This window comes from Typopeltis vanoorti, chromosome 6 (assembly GCF_054136105.1).
Source record: "Typopeltis vanoorti isolate ZY-2024b chromosome 6, IOZ_Tvanoo_1.0, whole genome shotgun sequence".
Taxonomy (NCBI): domain Eukaryota; kingdom Metazoa; phylum Arthropoda; class Arachnida; order Uropygi; family Thelyphonidae; genus Typopeltis; species Typopeltis vanoorti.
The window spans coordinates 101,908,380-101,926,283 of NC_143554.1; the positions used below are offsets into that span (position 1 = coordinate 101,908,380).

The 17,904-nt window shown below is 36.6% G+C and overlaps 1 protein-coding gene across 1 annotated transcript in view; it reads right to left on the bottom strand.

Moving 5' to 3' along the window:
* The window catches only part of LOC150105763 (uncharacterized), a 167,830-nt gene that overhangs the window by 61,122 nt on the left and 88,804 nt on the right, over positions 1 to 17,904 (bottom strand). Inside the window, exon 5 of the mRNA XM_090394549.1 lies at positions 7,865 to 8,023. Within this exon, the coding sequence (XP_090250675.1) occupies positions 7,865 to 8,023 (159 nt within the window). The remainder of the gene's footprint in view (positions 1 to 7,864; positions 8,024 to 17,904) is intronic.

Genomic DNA, 17,904 nt, shown 5'->3' on the forward strand with positions numbered 1-17,904 from the left:
CGAAGTCACCCTCCTTGCCTGGTCTTTGTAGACCTCATGAAATTGGTTATTTTCACTTCTCTTATGCTGCCTCCACAATGCCCTTTTTCTCTGTATTGCATGCTTAATCTCTTTATCCATCCATCTCACACCTACCTTATTTAACCTTCTCACCCATGGTATACATTTAGACATTGCATCTACTAAATATTTTTTGAAAATCCCCCAAGCTGCATTGATCTCTTTTCCAGCTAACTCCTCATTCCATGCTACACCTGCAAGCTGTCTCCTGAGCTGTTCATAATCACCCCCCTTGTAGTTCCACATATACCCTTTTTTCACAGGGTCCTTGCACTGCTGGCAACCACCCAAGTAATCACCTCATGGTCACTTTCACCAATTGGTGGATGATTTGATACCTCATTGATAATTACATCCTCCGATGAGATGACCAAATCCAAGACCCTTAATCCTCTTGTGCCCCCTGTTACATACTGTCTGAGGTAGTTATCCCTCAAAAACTCAAGAAACTCATTTTCTTTACTTCCAGTTGTTATCTCTTCATTCCAGTCTATATTGCCATAGTTAAAATCACCCATAATGATCACCCTTTTCTTATTTGCTTGGCTTATTTGACTATACATTTCACTATCACCACCATCCACATTACCAGGTCTACAACAACATCCCACCAAGTATTTGATTCTATTCATCTCTATCTCACACCATACTGCCTCAAAACCACTGGCCCCATTTCCCTCTTGCATCTCTACCTTATATGGACATAACTCTTTCTCTATCATCAATAGCACTCCCCCTCCCTTTTTACCCCTTCTATCCTCATGAAACACATCATACCTTTCCATCTCTATTCCTGTCAGGATGTCCTCCTCATCTAACCATGTCTCACTTATTCCGACAATCTCTGGGTGCACAGACGCAATTAGTGCAACCATTTCATCCGTCTTGTTTCTTATACTTCTAGCATTGGTATACAAACGCAACAACTCATTTCTGGTTCTACAGCTAGTTCCACTGATACCACTCACTCGATGTGATCTCTCCATGCTATACTGGGGCCATTTCCCTTTCTGCTTCTTCATTTTAGAACCCTTTGCAATTCCATCTCTTTCCTTTTGATCCTTGATCATCCCATTACTTTCCTGCCTACACATGCTCTCACCTCCTCTTGGAGCATCCACCTTTCTTACGCTGTGTATCCCTGTCCACCCTGAGCCTCCCTGTTTCCCTGCTCCTCTTGCACACCCATTCTCTCATTTTCTATACTCATACCACTCACTTCCCCATTCATTTCCACTCCTTCAATCTCTCCTGTCTTACTCTCCTGCTCTTCCACATCACTCCCCTCTCGATCTGATTCATTCTCTCTATTCACTTCTCTACTTTCCAGCAGCAGTCTCTCCAAGCGACTCACACCATAACCACTGAAATGCAATCCATCGCTCCCATACAGCTCACTTCGTCCCTCAAACTCATTCCACACATTAACAAACTGTACTCCCATCTCCTCACACATTTCAGCCAGAATATCATTCATAATCCTTGCTCTCCGCCTCATTTCACCACAATCATACCTAGGCAACACACTGACTACCCTTCCTGTCACACTATTCTCCTTTATCTTTCCAAGCAGTCTCCTGACATTCATTTTGACATGCTCTTTGTTCTCTCTCAAATCATTTGTACCAATTAATACAATTAACTCTTTTGCTCGTTCCCGCCTCATATTCAATGCCTCAATCACTCTACTCATTTAACGCCTGGAAAACATACCTTGTGCATTTTATCCTCTAACACACCTTTAATAATGGAGTCGCCATACAATGCCACTCGCATCATCTTTTGTTAACTCTTTCATGCCATCATGATTTATTTTAATAGTTTTGACCTGAATTCTCTTAATTTCATTCCGCATCCATTTCATTTCTTGCTTCATCCAATCCAATTCACCTTCCAAACCTCGCGACACATTCTCTCTATCATTAAATCTTTCTAACTTTCTAACTCTCGACCCCCTCTTCTCACTTTCCCTCTCATTCATCCTTCTTTGTTTCCGTACTTTCGGTCCAACATACGTCCAACTTTCGCTATCATTCTTCTCACTTTTACTGTCATTCATCTTTCTTTGGTTCAGTACTTTCGTTCCAACATGCGCCCAACTTTCACCATCAGTCATTCTTTTTTCGCTATCATTCATTCTTTCGATTTTTTTTACTTGCGATTTCTGCATCATGCCATTTCTACTTTCATTCGTTCTCTCAATTTCGTTTCTTTCCGCCTCACTTTCGTCCCTTTTAACATCCGTTATGGTTGTCAAATTGCTCTTTTTCTTTTTTCCTGATTTTTTAAAATTTTTTTGCCTGTCTTTCTCACCATCCTTCTCTTTCAAACGTGCACTCGTGACACAATCGGTACTAGCACTTTCTGTCATCAACTTCATATTCGTATTCATCAATTCCTCGTTCAGGTCACATTTCGCACACACCCTTCTTCCATCCGCACTAAACATCCACAAATCATTTATGTAATCGAAGGAATACATATAACAGACCTCACACTTAACGAACCGACTGAAATCCAAATTAAAATCATGGAATGACAATGCCGCCGCCATTTTTTTTTTTTCTTTGCAGGTTACTAGGTCTAATATTAACGTTTTCGTATTTAGTTTAAGCAAGGAAAAAAACCCCATACTAATAATATCGGTAGCGTACAACGTTTACAGCCGCTCTTACTTAAACAATTACGCATATATACTTAATTATTCATAGTAAAACTTATCTGAATCAGGAGCTCTTCAAAACACGTCCATAGCGCTTGACCCACTAGCGCCCCGATGGATCTGAGAGCTGGATCTTATGGATCAGAGAGCTGGATTAGAAATAAAACACTTGACCAAAGATTAGAGACCACAGATATGAGAGTCCTGATGAAGATTTAGGGACAGAACAGAATGCAGCAATGGCAGGCAATATCATATTAAAATGAGGATATTAGGAAAGAACTTGGCATTGCTAGTATCGAGGAATGTGTTAGCATAGCAAATCTCAGGTGGTATGGTCACTTAAACAGAATGGGAGAGGAAAGATTAGCAAAACAAGTGTTCTCTGCCTGGTTGGCTGGAAAAAGACTCAGAGGAAAACCAAAATATAGGTGAATTAATACAGTAAAAAAATGCCTTAGAAGATAGAAATATAAGATCTGATAATGTTGTTTTCTAGATAGGTAACAGATTGATTTGGAGGAAAATTGTAGATAGGAAGTTAGTAATGATGTAAATTTTTCATGTAGGACTATCATATCCTGTATACCCCTTGAGGGTACATGTCAAGAATTTGATGATGATGATGATAAATAGACAGCAAAAACTAGTTTTCACATTTTTGTGCTGAGATTGCTATGACTAGTTATGTGCAGCTAACACCTCACAGAAATAGTTAATGGGTGTCCTGTAGTCAATTTCTGTGGAACAGCTGCTGTCAAAAGTGAAGGAAACCAAATCTGCTGAAAGGAACAAGAGGGACAGAAAGAGAGTCACTGTCTATACCATGCCAAGATTTCGACAGGGACTGACAGCCAGGTGTCCTAAAAAGAAGCTTTGTTAACCAAAAAAACGCGATTGGCTTGGTTAAATTGGTGCAAAGAGCATGCCAAATGGACCCCTCATCAGTGGAAAAAGAGGTAATTTTTTTCTGACAAGAAAAAGTTTAACCTGCAGGGCACCGATGGCAGACAGACAGTTCAAAGATGATCAGGGGAAAAATTCAAACCTCACTGTCTGGTGTCAACAGTCAAATTCTCAGCCAGTCAGATGATCTATGGCTGCATGTCATAACATGGTGTTGGTCACTTGCATTTCACTAAAGGTTCACTGAATGCACAAGTGTACCAGAAAATTTCAGAAGAAAAACTGCTGCCTACTATCAGAGACCACTTGACCATAACGACGAACTGCATCTTTCAGGATGACTCTGTTCCTTGTCACAGAGCAAAAAGTGTAAGTAATGCTATTATAACCCTAAAATGACTATACAAATTGAGTTTAGTACTTAAAAAGAAGTTTAAATTTTTATTGCAGGTTAATAAGTGGCTCAATGAACTTGATTCAGCAGCCAGGAAACAGTCCAGATCTCAACCCCATTGAGAATATATAGTACCACATGGAGACTGAAATACACAAGAAGAAGAAAACACTTCGGGGAGGTCCAAGAAGCCATTATAAGGATATGGAATCATGAATTGACAGTTCCATCCATCATGAAATTGATTTTGTCAATGCCTCACCAAAGCCAAGCTGTAATAAAGGCAAGAAGAGGATCAACAAAGTACTAAACAGCAAAAAGCGATTTTTTTTAGTTTTGGATGTTAGTAAAATTGTATAATTGAACTAAATTTGGATACCAGCATTGTTTTACTAGTGAAAACATACTGTCCACTCCATTTTGAAACATTTGCAAATTTGTCAAGTTTGCTGTCATTTCCTAATTATGTCACATCTTGTACTAAAAAGAGTCAAATATTAATCAAAAATAAAAATCCTTCTTCATTATTTGTGACAATTATTGTGTTATTATCCTTTTCAAATAGGCATTCAAATTTAATTATCAAAAAAAAAAAAAAAAAACAGTTACAGCAGGTGATGCAGTTTCTATGAGCATGAGTATATGTATAAAAACTTATATTACAGTACAAAAAAATTAATACAAACATTATCATTGTCATAATAACATGAGAAAGCAATATCAACAGTGTAAGAATTCATCACATATAATTCAAAATATTTTGGTTGTGGACGCTTGAACATTCTCTAAAGATAAAATGATGTGTGCATATCTTATCTTCTCCTCTTACCGGTCATATTCTTATAGCAAAATCAGTGAAAATCAACAAAACAGCTTGTTGTAATTACCAGCATAGCTGAGGTGCCATAAATAAGATAAAATTAAAAATATGAAGAAAAGGTGGAGAAAATGCAATTTACAGAGTCCAGTGGATAGTAAGAGGAGGGGCGATATGATAGATATACAGGGTGTCCCAAAATTCACGCAAGAAGTAATTTTGATAGAAAACACAGGTTTTTAATTAAAAATTGTAATTTCTTATTGCTTCATAAAGTATAGAGTATAGGGTTATGCATGGAATAGCATATCGGGTAAATGGCCTCCACGGCTTTGCTGGCACATACGCACTCTTTTGTCGAAATTTTCCATGACCGTTTTGCATAAATGTGGCTGAATTTCGTTGATACAGCGCTCAATTTCCTCCTTCAAGGCGTGGGTGCTCGTGGGCTTGTTGGCATAAACCTTAGACTTCAAAAAACCCCAAAGAAAAAAGTTCAATGCCGTTAAGTCACATGATCTGGGCGGCCAATTCTGATCACCAAAACGGGAAATTACACGACCAAGAAATGGCTCATGCAGTAATTAAATTGTTTCTCGGACTGTATGGCATGTGGCACCGTCTTGTTGAAACCACATGTCGTCCAGATCCATATCTTGCAATTTAGGCACAAAAAACTGGATTATCATGTCGCAATAGCGAGCACCATTAACTGTTATTGCCTTACCAGCTGCATTTTCGAAGAAGAATGGACTGATGATGCCTCCAGCCCAAAATCCGCACCAAACAGTGACATGTTGTGGATGCATTTGTTTCTCAACAATCACTCGTGGATTTTCTGAACCCCAAATGCGACAATTTTGTCGATTAACGAAGCCATCAAAATGAAAATGAGCCTCATCGCTGAAGATGAATTTGTTCGAAAAATAAGCATCCACTTGTTGTTGTTCCATAATTCATTCAACGAACTCTCTTTGCTGTGTGTGTGTGTGTGGTCAGTAGGCTTCAGTTCTTGAGTCAACTGAACTTTGTAAGCATAAAGATGCAAATCTTTCGTGAGAATACGCTGTAGAGAGCTTCTCGAAATGCCCAATTCAAGACCACGGTGCCGAATTGATGTTCCTGGACTCTCAGCAACACTCTCACGAACTGCTTCGATGTTTTCTGTTGAACAACTTGTTGAAGGACGGCCAGAGTGTATAAGATCACTAATTGATCCAGTTTCCTTGAATTTTTAAATTAATCTTTTCACAGTTAATGAAGTTAAATCACTATTCCGACCATATTTTGTACGAAAATTGCAAACTGTAGCTGCCAAACCTTCATTATTTTTAAAATATTGCTCAACAATGAAAATGCGTTGTTCTTTTGTGTAGCGCTCCATTTTTAATAACCCTGAACTGTCAGCTGTCATGCTGTCTTTTTTTTTCTCGTTGGCAACAGTTTACCGCACAAATGCCGCTAAATTTAAATCTTGCATGAATTTTGGGACACCCTATATAAGTTGGTAAGGGGTTCTTATCAGATTAATGTTGAAATTTTTTATAGAACAGTGGGAGAGATATAAAGGAACAAGAGGTATAAACAGGGTGTGAGCAAGAAGCGAGAAGCAGGTTTTTGCAAGAGGAGTGGTGAATGATTGGAATGCATTGCCTGAGAGTGTGGGGTCTGCAGAGAATGTGAATGTATTTAAGGCACAGTATGATGAGCTGTCTGTATGACAGGAGTACTTCTCATGAGTTAACTCCATGGAAGTCTGAGGATAATAATTACAATAATTAAACTGAAACTCCAAATGGGCATTTGAACTAACCAGCATATCCCAATGGGTGCCTTAAGTAAGATAAAATTACAAAAACACTACGATACAAAACATGCCAGAATTGGCAAACAAGTATTTAAAATGACCCACATATTTCAAAGGGTGGGTAGATGCCATAAGTAAGGTAAAATTATAAAAACTTATTTATGAAATAAAACATGCAACAGAATCAGCATTATGTAAAACTGATGATTAAACTGAAACTCCTCTTCTGATTTTTTTTAGTCATCCTAAAAATTTTCACATGTAAGGGACAAGCAGATGAGCTTTTATCAAGCCTTGATAATTATAGACAGATGACTGGTGGATTGTGATTATGACAAAGTCATCATTGAAGAAGATGTAGTGAAACTGGTCACTGGTACAAAAAATAATTGAATAACAAGAAAAATTACAGACAGGTGACACTGCTGAATTTGTTTGTGTAGTAAGCAATGAAGAGAATGTAGTGAAAAAAAATGAGCATCTTATCACTATTTTACACCAGTGTGGATGATGCTGTATACTACCCAGAAGGAAGCAAATACTACATGAACTAGAGTAGCATGAGATTAGTAACATCAGTGAGATGTTACTAAGGCTAGGGATTATTGGATGATATATCACTGCATATTATTATTATTTTAATATTCAATTGCTTGCCAATACAAAAATTCTTTAGACCTGTCTGTCAATGAATAACAAACTGCTTGCCCATGGTTAGTCCTTCCTGATTTAAGGTCACGCGTAGACCCACACTTCATCGCGCAGGTTTTCAAAACCAAAATCCCATGGAATAGGTTGGTTACTCCTTATTCCTTGGGTGTCTTATGGCTGCAGATCCATGTGTGTTAACAGGGTCAGTTTGCCTGTTCTTAGGGACGAAAAACCCAAGTTTCCAGGTGAAAAAAACCCTCTACCTCTGTATGAGATTGGTTAACTCACCTTTTAGTTGAAAGAGACCAGATAAAGATTCCTCAGGTCATGGACAGGAATCAAACCTAGGTCTCTTTTCGACCAAACAGCTTTTCTATACTGACTGAGTTACAGAGGCTCTATGGTTAGTCACATGGTGAAAATTATAGAATAATGAAGTTATAGAATATATAATATGGAAACTATTAAATTCAGTATCAAATACATGGAAGAAAAGTCCATGTTTATTATTGATTTACAGAAAAGATACAAACATTTCTTTTTGATACATGACTTCTTTAAACTTACAGACATAGCAGTTGCAGGGATCATATCTCCACATGATTCACATTTCACCAAATCTTGCTGACAAATATTTTTCAGATGGTAATCATAATTCATGCGAGGCACTTTTGTTCCACATTTCTTACACTCTACTTGAACGAAATCACATACTGATTCATGATGCTAAAAGAAATAATAATAAAATATACTCATAATATATACCTTTAACTGCTGTTAATTATATATCTATGTCTTTAACAGGTAATTATTAACTTAGTCTTATCCCAAATAACACAACAGAGCAGAGATTTCCAAACTCTATGATATAACTATTCAAAAGAGCAGGACTGTCAACCTGACAATGCTGCTTTAAAATTTACAAGCATATGGATGTGTCCAAATTCAAAATAAAATACAAAACTTTGTGGCTGTTGGCACATGGAGAAACATGTTTGATTCTATAGAATATTATTTAATGCCTGTCATTCTGAAAAAGTTGAAAATCCTTGCTCTGAATTAATATATAAATTTATTATTATAATTTTAACAAAGCTTAAAAGCAATTTGAACCCCCCCCCTTTTTTTAACAAAACTCTCGAATGCCAAATTTAGAAAAGTACACAAATAAAATTTAAATTTATTAGATTATTCTAATTTGTTAGTTATTATTATTATTATTATTATTATTATTCGGGCTTCCATGGAGTCAAAAGACTCATTATGGGAAGTCCTTTCTAAGAAACACAAGTCTATCAAGGCTCATCGAGGGAGGTCCCTCCTAGGAAACACAAAGTCTATCACACCACTTCTTACTCGCATTGACCGTTCTCGCTCTCACCACTCCATTAGGCAATGCATTCCATGGTTCAACCACCCTCCATGCAAAGAAACCACTACTCATCCTCTTTCTCACAGTTTCCTTTCGTAACTTCCAGGGATGGTCCCTTGTCATGACTCCTTCCCGCTGTTCAACCAAGCGAAAGAACTCCCCAGTGTCAACCCTGTAACCACCTCTCAACAGTTTAAAAGACTCAATCATATCACCTCTCCTTCTTCTATCCAGCAAACTCTGCAGTCCATACTCCCTCAGCCAATCCTCATAACTAACATTGTATAGTCCTGAAACCATTTTTGTTATCCACCTCTGTACCCTTTCCACAGTTAATTTATCCCCTTCAAATCCTGGGGACCAGATCTGAGAACAATAGTCTAAGTGTGGTCTGATCAGAGTTTTATACAATGGAATGATAACCCTTTTATCTCTGCAGGTCAGTGTCTTTCTCATTATTGCAGCAATCCTCTGTGTTACCTTCACTAGCTTTGCAATATGTCCCCTAAATTTCAGGTTTCTATCGATCATCAATTTTGACAATGAAAAGTGTAACACTCTAATGGCAAGACCTCAAATGGTGTGATTCATGCATGCCAAAAATATTAAGTACTAATTGAAACACCACTGAGCAGAACATTAATATAATGGCTTTTAGCTCAAACAGAGAATTACTCTATCAGTGCAAAATACCTGTCATGATTAGACAGATCCTTAACAGGCATTATGCTGCTACAATACTGTATGGTGACTGGATATTTCAATGTAATAAATATCAACAAACTGGAAGTGCAGAATGTTCGGAAACACTCTTTGGAATGCTTGGAAATGCAAAATGTTTTTGTAACACTCAGAAATGCATTCCACCCTAATTTTGTAACACATTACTACTCCACTACAATGAATTAATGTAAAATGTACTCAGTATCATTGCCTTTCTGACAAAATTACAGTAAATGTACTGTAACCATTTTACACTACTACAAACAACAATTACACTAAAACCCACACACACTGCTTAAGAGCCATGCTATGCAGGATGTAAAAATAATCATAATTTAAAATTCTGAATATTTTTACATATTGTTTATGTTAGTATGTTTATTAGTTTTAGTTTCATGCACTTGCGATGTGTCCGTTATGGAAATTGTTTTGTCAAAAGTGATATGTAAAGCAATTAAAAGTTTTATGTACTTACTGGATTTGAATAGTTGTATTACTTTATAAAAATTGTTATAGTAGTTTAAAATATTAAGTTTTGTGTTTTATGAAGACATTCTCTTATCGTTAACGGAAACAACCATGTCAGCCATTATACAGTATTTAGTTTCTCGCTTGCCATTTTCAAGGAGCGTGCATGCTCGCCTAGAAGTTTGGTGTGTGATTGACAGCTGACAATGAAAGCGTTCGGTATCTGAGTAACAGAAATAAACACGATAGCGTTCGGAAGAAAATTAGAACACAGGCCAGCAGATATTTAGATTCAGAGGAACCTGAGTTTTTTTTTATATGACAGTCGGAGGAAAATTAATAGTATATTCCGAAAAAGGAATCGTGGAACTATTAAGTTTCAAAGTGGAATAAGTATTGATAATTAAAAGAAAATATTGCTATAGATGTTTTAAAAGGAATATTCAAGGAAACTCTAATTGGAAGATTTATAGTAGATTCTGAAAAGGGAATTGTAGAACTGTAATTTTTTTTAAAATAAAAGAGTTAAGACTGTCAATAAGCCATTAGTAGTGAATAAAAGAAGAAATTGCTATTTACATTCTAAAGGAATGTTCGAGAAAACTCTGATTAGGAAGTTTCATCTATATTAAGGACACCGGATCTAACTATTATTTCTACTGGAAAGGAGACAGAATTAAGTCAGGAAGAATTAAATGTGTGCTACATGAGTGAAGAAAAAGGATCCTGTGAAAATGAAGAATAAAGTCATATATCTTCGGAAAAGGGCCTTGACAGAGAGAGAAACTGGCCGTGAACATTTTGTCATTGTGAAAACAAAGTGTTTAGTCCAGTCTTAAGTGTAAGTTTATTTTTAAAAGGCCTTGGATCCAATTAATTTGCAGTTAGTTATGTAATAATATCATTTTGTCATTGCGAAAACAAAGTGTTTAGTCCAGTCTTAAGTGTAAGTTTATTTTTAAAAGGCCTTGGATCCAATTAATTTGCAGTTAGTTATGTAATATTTGTTTGAAGTGTATATATATTGTTTTATTAAATGTGTTTATTTTGTATTTTGGTCTTGAGTCAGTGATTTTTTAGATTCTGAAAGAAATAGTAAAAAAGGAGGTCATTGCACCAATCGGAGTGAATTGTGCATATAATAATATATAGGTACACTCGGAATTAAAAAAAAAAATTGTTAGAAAAAGAGATCAAATAATATAAACAACTCTATGGTAAGATTAATATTAAGATAATATCCTCTATATTAAAAAATTCTATATAAAAATCTCTTATACACTACTACAAACAACAATTACACTAAACCCACACACTGCTTAAGCCATGCTATGCAGGATATTGCTGTATGGTAATTAGTAAATTATCATGATTCTCTTAGATATAATTATCTAATCATAATTACTTGCCATTAGAAGCATGGTAATTTACTGACTACCATATAGCAATACTCTGCATAACATGGCTTAAGCAGTGTGGGTTGCAAGAGGATTTGAATAAACTGGACAGATAGGGCAAATGAATGGGGACTTCAGTTTAATGCAGCAAAATGTAATCTTCAAGTTTAGGATACATCGATGGGAGGCAGTATACTCTGTTGTAGAAGCTGTACTGGAGGAAGTAGGGGAGACAAGAGAACTGGGGATGATGCTTGATAGAAACCTGAAATTCAGGGAACATATTGCAAAGGGTGAAGGTAATCCAGAGGATTGCTACAATACTGAGAAGAATGCTGACCTGCAGAGATAAACGAGTTGTCACTCCATTGTATAAAGCTCTGATCAGACCACACTTGGACTATTGTTCTCAAATTTGGTCCCAAGGATTTGAAGAGGATAAATTAACTGTGGAAAGGGTACAGAGGCACGTAACAAAGATGGTTTCAGGACTGTACAATGTTAATTATGAGGATCGGCCAAGGGAATGTGGACTGGAGAGTTTGGTAGATAGATGAAGGAGAGGTGATATGATTGAGACTTTTAAACTGGTGAGAGGTAGTTACAGGGTTGACACTGGGGAGTTCTTTTGTTTGATGGAACAGGAGAAGGGAGCTAGGACAAGGGGGGCCATCCCTGGAAGTTATGAAAGGAAGCTGTGAGCAAGAGGGTGACGAGTGGTTTCTTTGCATGGAGTGTGGTTGAACCGTTGAATGCATTGCCTGATAGAGTGGTGAGAGCACGAACAGTCAATGAGTTCAAGGAGTTCTAGGAAGGACCTCCCATGATGAGTCTTTTGACTCCATGGTGGCCTGAATCATCATCATCATCATCATAATAAAAATAATAATAATGCTGTTTGTAGTAGTGCAAAATGCATTACAGTACACCATTAGATAATTACATATCTTAGATAAAATTTTCTAATGATAATTACTTGCCATTAGACGCATGGTAATTTACAGATTACCATACAGCAACACCTGCATAATATGGCTTAAACAGTGTGGGCCTCAGTATAATGTTTTTTGTAGTAGTGCAAAATGCATTACAGTACATTTACTGTAATTTTGTCAGAAAGGCAATGATACTGACTACATTTTACAGAATGTTTTTGTAACACTCAGAAATGTGTTTCATCTTAATTCATTTATTGGAGTTGTGTTATAAAATTAAGGTGAAATGCATTTCTGTGTGTTACAAAAACATTCTGTATTTCCAAGCATTCCAAAGTGTGTTTCCGAACATCCTGCATTTCCACTGTGTTCATATTTATTACATTGCAATATCTAGCCACCTATACAGTATTGTAGCAGCATAATGCCTGTTAAGGATCTGTCTAATCATGTTGGGTTTTTTGCAGTGATAGAGAAATTACCAGAAGTTGGACACACTGATCCTTATATAACTTATATAAATGTCAGTTATTTGAAGTTTCTCGTAATAGTCATCTCTCAATTTTCCAGAATCTTTAAATAAATGACTTGTTTAAGTTAAGGGATATTACATCCCATATCGTTTCTTAGCCGAATAGGAAACTCTAAATCTAATTCCGAATAGGAATCTAATCTAATAATAATTTAAATAAATGAATCTTCAAATTAATGACCCTTATAAGTTCAGCCTCCATAGCTCAGTCAGTATAGACGAAGCCCTTTGGTCAGAGAGACCTGGGTTTGATTGTCGTCTGTGACATGTGGAACCTTTATTTGGTCTCTTTCAACTAAAGGTGAATTAGCCAGTCTCATACGGAGGTAGAGGATTTTTTTGCATGGAAACTCGGGTTTTTCATCCTCCCAAAACAGGCAAACTGGCCCTGTGAACACACACATTGATTACAGTCATGTATACGTCCCAGCCATACGCCAGTCCTGAGCCTGGATAAAATTAGGGGATTGGGGAAAGCAATTGTGAACTACCCTGTAAATATCTCACCAGGAATACTTTGTGGGGAATGCCTACAAAGTCACCTATGGTATATAAGTTAGTGTGTCCAATTTCTAGTACAGTAACATGTGACTCAACTTTCAATTATATCCAACAATCAAACTTTTCCAACATGGTCAGATAATTGAGGGATTACTGTAACTAATGTCCTGCACTCAATGTGTTGTTGTTGTCGAGTCCAATGAAGAGCTTCTAGATATGACTGGATCTGTAGAACTACTTTGGCAATCTGTTAAACTTTGATGGAGTAGAGCTTTTCTCCAGGGTTATTGTCAATTTTCTTTAGAGCAGCAGCAATTGCTGGACAAGAATAGATATGGGCAGGCATTAGCTCAACTCTTGGACAGTTCTTGAATGTTTCATAGCTCCTACTACCATCTGGCTGTATTTTCATGCCTTCAAAACAGGGGGGTTTTCAATGCATGACCTATGGCCCATGGAGCTCTTTGCCTTGGCCCGCCAGCCATTTTGAAAAAATAACTACTTAACATTAAAACGCGATTAAATAAAAAATAATTTCAATGAAGCCCACGGGCCACTAAGCTATACTGCAGTATTTAGAATTGTAAGATGCTTTCCAGATTCACAAGGAATGCTGTGCATTCGATACTTTACATAAAATCTTATAAAAATAAATATTAAATAGATATGCTTATTCAGCCATCTACCAGCGCCAAGCGGTACTTAAGTACTAGTACTAACATCGTAGGTACATGGCTGAAGCAGTAGTTCATTCGAGTGCACTGTCTAGTGCCTTCCAGATACATCTCAAAGATTCTCTATACTTCATTATTTTCATATAAATACAAGAGGATCTCATCCACAGTCAGTCATGAACAGTGTGATATTCGTGTATAAGCACACGTAGGTTCGTTGTATCAGCCATAGCCTATTGTGGTTTTATATTGCCAGACTTTTTTCATTAGTATGAAACATATTCAGTGGATAATAACTGTTACATGGCCATTTTGGATTATTTTTGGGGTTCACCTTCCATCATTATGGCATCTACGAGTAAAAAGCGTAAATCAAGTGATTCTTGTCGGGTTTTAATGAAAAGTGGACCAATTTGTACTTTTTTGTGCCAATCGACGATAAGCCAGTGTGTTTAATTTGTTGTGAGTCCGTGTCAGTATCAAAAGAATACAATATAAAACGACACTATGAGACAAAGAATGCATCCAATTTCGATCACTTTCAAGGGCGGCTTCGTGTGGACAAAGTGAACCGTTTCCAAATTGATTTAAAATACCAGCAGGGTACATTTAATAGGCAGATGGAAGAGAGCAAAGCGTGAGTCAAAGTAAGTTATGTAATAGCTGAAAAAATTGCTAAAAAACCAAAAGCCTTCTTGGACGGCAAGTTTGTGAAAGAGTGTCTTATCACTTCTGGGGATATTCTGTGCCCAAATAATAAGGAAGTGTTTAAAAAACCGAGTTTGTGTGGGGTAACTGTAGCACGATGTGTTGAAGAACTTGCCAATGACATTGAAAGAACTTTAAAAAAACTTTCGTCTGAATTTACATCATATTCACTTGCTTTAGATGAGAGCACAGATGTGAAGGATACATCGTAACTGGCTATCTTTGTCCGTGGCTTTGATCAACAATTTAATGTGACAGAAGAACTGCCAGCATTCATACCTATGAAGGGAATGACGAAAGGTACTGCCAAGAAAAAAGCTCCAGCGTTTCAATCTCAGCTTAACCAACCTTGAGGGGTGTGGTAACTGATGGTGCCCCTGCTATGGTGGGAAAAAACGAAGGGTTTGTTGCGCTGCTACCGAAAGAACCGGAACTAGAAGGAAAAGATTTTGTCCATTACCACTGTTTAATCCATCAAGAGAATTTGTGCACGAAAACAATTGGATTTGAGAATGTCATGAAAATTATTGTGACTGTCGTCAACATTATTAGGGCGAGTGAATTGAATCATCGTCAATTCCAAGAGTTTTTGACCTAAGAGTGCGAAGCGGATCATGGCAATGTGGTTTATTATAGTGATGTGTGTTGGTTGAGCAGAGAGAAGGTTCTTAAAAGAGTCTTTGACTTAAGGAGCAAAATACAGCAGGTCATGCAAACCAAGGGGATGATCAAAACCAAAGCGGTTATTCTTAATTTAAGGTTGGGAAAGTGCTCAAATTTCTTTGTTGGCAGATATCTTTGAAAAAGTTTTATTTTATTCTGAAAACTGATTGAGCAAGTTCTGTAATAACTTTGTTCCTTCCTTGAAGTGCCAGATTTAAATATTGGAGGTGTTGCATAATTCTATAAAGAACATCAGATCCTGTACCCACCATGATCTTCTAGTTGTGGGTATTTCTTTTTCTTTTCTTTCAAGAAAGCTATGATTGGTTCAAAAAGAGCAACAAACTTATTCAAAAGATTGGTAGTTGATAGCCATCTTACAATACAGCAGAATGAAAGGTCACTTGGCTTTTCTTCAAACTCCAGCTCCTCAGTAAAATTTCTAAATTCACAGTGTGTTTTTGTACTTTTCTGAATGAAATTCACAATTTCTAAAATGGGATTTATGACACTGTTGAAGTGTTTGCTTACTAAATGCTCAAGGTGAATGATACAATGAATAAAGAGACATTCAGGATAGTTGATATCATGTGTCAATCACCCAACTAGGCCAGTATTTTGACCTACCATAGATGGTACTCCATCTGTTGCAATGCTAAGAAGTTTATGCAATGGTAGTTGAGCATTTAATAAAGCTTTGTTAAGTGCATTTTTGATGTCAATACCTGTTGTGGTTTCTTTTTAAGCTTATCAAGTCTAAGAATTCTTCTTTTACATTTCCATCATTTGTAACATAGCAAACAAATACAGCTAGCTGAGGGATATCTTGAGTGTTTGTAGATTCACCCAATGCTAAGCTGAAAGCAACGCAGCTTTTCAGATCATTCTGCATTGAAACATACGATTGTAGAATTAATTTCAGAAATACGTCTCTCAGCAGTGTGGCGGAATATAGGAATTGTTCTATTGCCTGTTTAAGTTTTAAGTTCTCTGGAGCGAGAATTGCAATCACATCAGTAATATTTCTTTTTTACAAATTCTCCATGACTGTAAGATAGTTTACTTTGAGCAATATTCCAAGCTATAACAAAACTAGCTTCAGTAGTCAAATCACTTTGCTTACAGAGGGAAAATAGGCTATTTTGTTGAGTGACTAAATTATATTTCAAATTTAATCTTGGTTTTTCACAGTTTTGTTCTGATTCAGGAAGAAATTCAGATACAAACATTTTATGATTACATTCATGGTGGCGCTTTAAATTACTGGCTTTAAAGTGGCTGATGGTTGTATGACAGATAAGACACAGAGCCTTTTCACCTTAACAGTAAAAGCAAAATCGTCCTTCCATTGTTGGTTAAGCACACTTTTTCTTGTTCATATTTCTGTTGCTCAGTCATTTTAAACAAGGGTTTTATAACTTTCACTGAAATCAACCTTAAGTATTTGTTAATCAGAAAAGTACTTATCTACACTACACTACACTAGTTATATTCCGCTACCACCACAAGAGTGTAACTTGTGTGAACTGCATGAAAAGTGATGACACAGAGTCCAGGCAACGGAGGCAGTGGGTAATGCAGCAATCATAGTAGTCACTTTTGAAACTAATTTTGGCGGGAGCGACAAAGGCCATCAAATGTCGAAACACTTTTTACCAAATGAACACAATAATAAAATCCATGTTAACAACCCTTATGACTGGTACTATTTAAAAGCTAAAAATTTAAAGTTTCAAAATATCTGTTTTTTACTGATCTTTAAAGAATTTACGAAATAAAATATTCTAATATTGGTACATATGAGTACTATACTACTATAGATTATTAATATAAAAGTTTAGGAAAAATGGCAGTGAAAACCAATATTGTCTCAGGAGCCACACAGAGCAGCTTTGGGAGCCGCATGTGGCTAGCGAGCCGCAGTTTGCCCACCTAGGGTATAGAGTTTTCTTCTGTCTTCTAGTATGAAGCTCACACTCTTGTTAAGCTTTTAAATTATTCATGGATGCGACTGCACCTATAATAATTTTTGCTGCTCTTGATTGTACTCTGTCAAGTTTTTCTTTTGAGCTAGTAGAAGCTGAAGCCCAGATTGACGAGGCATATTCCATAGTGGGTTGTATGAGTGCCGTATATATATAGTTTTGAGTGTCTTCAGTTTTGCACCCCACTTTGTTCCACAAAGCCTTTGATGATATTAAGCTTTTTAAGAGCTTTATTAGACATATTTATAATATGAGTTGTAAATCTCAGTTCAGTATCTAGGGTTAGGCCTAAGTATTTTGGAGACTGATTTTTCTATTTTGGTATTATGTTTTGATTTGGGAGTTGTAATTGTGTCTGTTTTTTCTATCAGTGAAGAAGATGCTCAGTTTTGTTTTCTCTGGGTTAATTTGTAATTTAAGTTCCTTTGGATGATATTCCAGTGTTGTGAGTCACTCAATGTGTGCTGGCAAGAAATGAAAATGGAGGACTTGAATGTGTCATCACATTGTCATCATCATCATTTCCCATGGGTCCAATGCCCATTAGTGTCTGATGCACTTTTTACCATTCTTTGTCATTTTCTCTGTCCATTGCTAGATGATGTAAACTCTTACCACATCACTTCTCCTTCACATCATCTACCCACAT